Below are 3,865 nucleotides of genomic sequence, written 5' to 3'. Positions count from 1 at the left end.
ACTCCGAGAAGATACCGCACCGACTCGATATCGTACCGAGGTGTTATTACTCCGAGGCACAAATATCCGAGATACGTTCACTCCATCTTGGCTGGGAGATCTCGGGATATTTTACACACCGTAACCTGGAATTTTAAGACCGAGACATCGTCATATTTCCGAGATGTCTTCGGACCTAAACGTCCTTCCCTTTGCTGGATAGAACCATGCGGAACAAGTAGCCGAGACATAACTCCGAGATGTCATTGGATCCACGTGTCTCTAGGGTTGATTTTATCCCTAACATATATATATATATATATTGTACTCCTAAACAAAAGAAGAAATCTTAGAAAGTAAATGACTAATCCAATGTAACGGTCTTTTGGAGCTTTTTTATTTATTTAAATTTTCGATAGGAAAGCATTCTAATCGAACGAAAATGGTTTTTGAGTATGTTGCAAAGTAGGGACTTGCGTGGGCAGGAAAACCAACCACAATAACAATTAAAGAGAAGGGAAAAGAACATGAGGCTCTTCTTTTTATAAAAAAAGAAGAAAAAAAAAGGGTTCGTTATAATTATATCCTAAATATTCCTATGATCAATATGCGACAAAACAGCATTATAAACAATTTTTTATTTATGTAGAAAATAACAGAACCTCCCCAATAATTCAAAATTTCCCAAACGATAACAAAATTCACACACATCGACATCGCTTGACTTGTGTCCTACCACCCTAGTACTGCATTACCAAACTACCCTCTCTCTCTCTCTCTCTCTCTCTCCTTTTAAAGTTTGTGACTTGATTCTCAGTCCTTCAGTGGCAGAGTAGAGCAGAGTAGAGACAGTGAGGCACCATAGCAAAGCTCTCTCACTCGTCCTTCCAATGGCTTCCTCCGCCTTCCTCCTTCTCCTCTTTCTTCTCTCACTGAACTCTCTCACCTCAACTTCTTCTTCTTCTTCTTCTACCATTGCCAGTGACGAGAAGAAGAAGACTACTTACATTGTCCAAGTCCAACCCGATGCCAAGCCTTCCATTTTCCCAACCCACCAGCTCTGGTACGAGTCCTCCCTCTCCGCCCTGACGAACGTGACGCTGCACCCACCAGCCGAGAGCAGTGGCCGCAGCAGAATCATCCACACCTACTCCACCATCTTCCACGGCTTCTCCGCCCAGCTCTCCCCCTCCGAAGCCCAAAACCTCCGGTCCCTCCCACACGTTCTCTCCCTCATTCCCGAGCAAGTTCGCCACCCTCAAACCACGCGCTCCCCTCAGTTTCTGGGCCTCCGGACTTCTGACAGCACCGGCCTTCTCAAAGAGTCGGACTTCGGCTCCGACCTCGTCATCGGAGTCATCGACACCGGAATCTGGCCCGAGCACAAGAGCTTCGCCGACCGGGACCTCGGGCCCGTCCCCTCCAAGTGGAAAGGCCGATGCGTGGCGGCGAAGGACTTCTCCCCCTCCTCCTGCAACCGCAAGCTCATCGGTGCCAGCTTCTTCTGCGCAGGTTACGAGTCCACCAACGGCAAAATGAACGAGACCACCGAGTCCCGCTCTCCCAGAGACTCCGATGGCCATGGCACCCACACCGCCTCCATCGCCGCCGGCCGCTACGTCTTCCCGGCTTCCACCCTCGGCTACGCGCGCGGCGTCGCTGCAGGGATGGCTCCCAAAGCCCGCCTTGCCGCCTACAAGGTCTGCTGGAACTCCGGCTGCTACGACTCCGACATCCTCTCGGCCTTCGACGCCGCCGTGGCTGACGGCGTCGACGTCATCTCCCTGAGCGTCGGTGGCGTTGTCGTCCCCTACTACCTCGACGCCATTGCCATTGGCGCTTTCGGAGCCTCCGATGCCGGCGTCTTCGTCTCCGCCTCGGCCGGTAATGGCGGCCCCGGCGGACTCACCGTTACGAATGTTGCTCCCTGGGTCACCACGGTCGGTGCCGGCACCATTGATAGGGATTTCCCAGCCCATGTCAAGCTCGGAAATGGGAAAACCATACCGGGTATGAGTGTTTACGGCGGTCCGGGTTTAGCTCCGGGTCGGATGTACCCCTTGGTATACGCCGGGAGCACAGAAGGTGGTGGTGGCGGTGATGGGTACTCGTCCTCGTTGTGTTTGGAAGGTTCTTTGGACCCCAATTTGGTGAAAGGCAAGATCGTGTTGTGCGACAGAGGGATCAATTCGAGAGCTGCCAAAGGTGAGGTGGTAAAGAAAGCGGGGGGTTTCGGTATGATCTTAGCAAACGGGGTTTTCGATGGGGAAGGATTGGTGGCCGATTGCCACGTGCTGCCCGCCACTGCCGTTGGTGCATCCGGCGGTGACGAGATCAGGAAGTACATTTCGGCAGCCTCGAAGTCGCCGGCGGTGGCTACCATTGTCTTCAAGGGGACAAGGCTGGGAGTGAGGCCAGCCCCAGTGGTGGCATCGTTTTCGGCTCGGGGGCCTAATCCGGAGACCCCGGAGATACTGAAGCCCGATGTGATCGCGCCGGGATTGAACATTCTTGCTGCTTGGCCTGACAGAGTTGGGCCCTCGGGCATTCCTTCGGATAAGCGTAGAACCGAGTTCAATATACTATCTGGCACTTCAATGGCTTGCCCCCATGTTTCCGGCTTGGCTGCGTTGTTGAAAGCAGCACACCCGGAATGGAGTCCAGCGGCAATAAGGTCGGCGCTCATGACTACTGCTTATACTGTGGATAATCGTGGTGGTGGAAACTTGTTGGATGAGTCCACTGGGAATGTTTCCACCTTTTTTGATTTTGGGGCTGGCCATGTTCATCCCGAGAAGGCCATGGATCCCGGTCTGGTCTATGATATTAATTCCTATGATTACATGGATTTCCTCTGCAATTCCAATTACACTATCAAGAACATCCAAGTGATTACTAGGAAGACTGCAGATTGCAGCAAGGCGAAAAGGGCTGGCCATGTTGGGAATTTGAATTACCCCTCGTTGTCTACGGTGTTTCAACAATATGGGAAGCACAAGATGTCTACGCATTTTATTCGGACTGTGACTAATGTTGGAGACCCCAATTCGGCATACCAAGTTACGGTTAGGCCGCCCGGTGGAACGACGGTGACGGTCCAGCCGGAAAAGCTCTTGTTCCGGAGGGTGGGTCAGAAGCTCAACTTCCTTGTTAGGGTGCAAGCCAGGGCAGTTAAGCTCTCCCCTGGTAGCTCTCGTATGATGACTGGTTCTGTAGTATGGTCTGATGGGAAGCACAATGTCACCAGCCCCTTAGTGGTGACAATGCAGCAACCTCTCTAGGGCAGTGTTTGGGGTTTTGGGTTTACGAATTTTGCTCTCCTTCCTTATTATAGAATTACTATTAAGTTTTCTCTATTATGTGTCACGAGAATGTAAGTGCTTTTTGTTTTTTTTTTTTCAACGTTTTCAATTTCAGAAAACTGGTAGGGTTGGTTTGTAATGCACAGTAGAGGTGTATCTTCGTGGTTGTACGATTAGAATCAAGAATGAATGTAAAAATGCGGTGTGCTTAGAAGAGGCCAAAGGAAAATGGAAACATCCCTTTTTTCCTTTCAAGTTCATATATATTGCTGAGATCTGTGTGTCTCTAACTTGTTCTCTTTTTGTCAAGTCAAAGATTTGGTAATTGCATGTGCAAAAGGGATTTTTGAAGAAGTAATTTTGAATTCATGGTATCTGGCGTGTAAGCTAACGGATTAACAGCAAAGACACCATGATAATGACAATCATTAGAACAAAAATCATGTGGGGGGGTTTACTTGATGCAGCAAATGGCCAAAATAATTGTTTGTTTTGTGTAGTATTTGGTATTTGTGCTGCTTTTATGGGTTGCAAATGCCCTCCCACGAGCAGATTACACGGTGGATTTACAGGGGATTAAGAAA

The 3,865-nt window shown here is 49.8% G+C and overlaps 1 protein-coding gene across 1 annotated transcript; it reads left to right on the top strand.

The window, feature by feature from the left end:
* Positions 1-765: 765 nt before the first annotated feature.
* LOC133863072 (subtilisin-like protease SBT1.5) lies at positions 766-3,554 on the top strand. The gene has a single exon (XM_062299057.1). The coding sequence runs from the start codon at positions 870-872 to the stop codon at positions 3,258-3,260; it is 2,391 nt and encodes a 796-aa protein (XP_062155041.1). The 5' UTR covers positions 766-869; the 3' UTR covers positions 3,261-3,554.
* Positions 3,555-3,865: the final 311 nt, after the last annotated feature.

This window comes from Alnus glutinosa, chromosome 3 (genome assembly GCF_958979055.1).
Source record: "Alnus glutinosa chromosome 3, dhAlnGlut1.1, whole genome shotgun sequence".
In the NCBI taxonomy this organism is placed as follows: domain Eukaryota; kingdom Viridiplantae; phylum Streptophyta; class Magnoliopsida; order Fagales; family Betulaceae; genus Alnus; species Alnus glutinosa.
The sequence above is the reverse complement of the archived record's forward strand: the minus strand, read 5'-3'. Positions and strand labels throughout refer to the sequence as shown.

Bases quoted from the DNA above. Each gene is read 5' to 3' on its own strand.
- LOC133863072 (XM_062299057.1), top strand. From the start codon at position 870: ATGGCTTCCTCCGCCTTCCTCCTTCTCCTCTTTCTTCTCTCACTGAAC.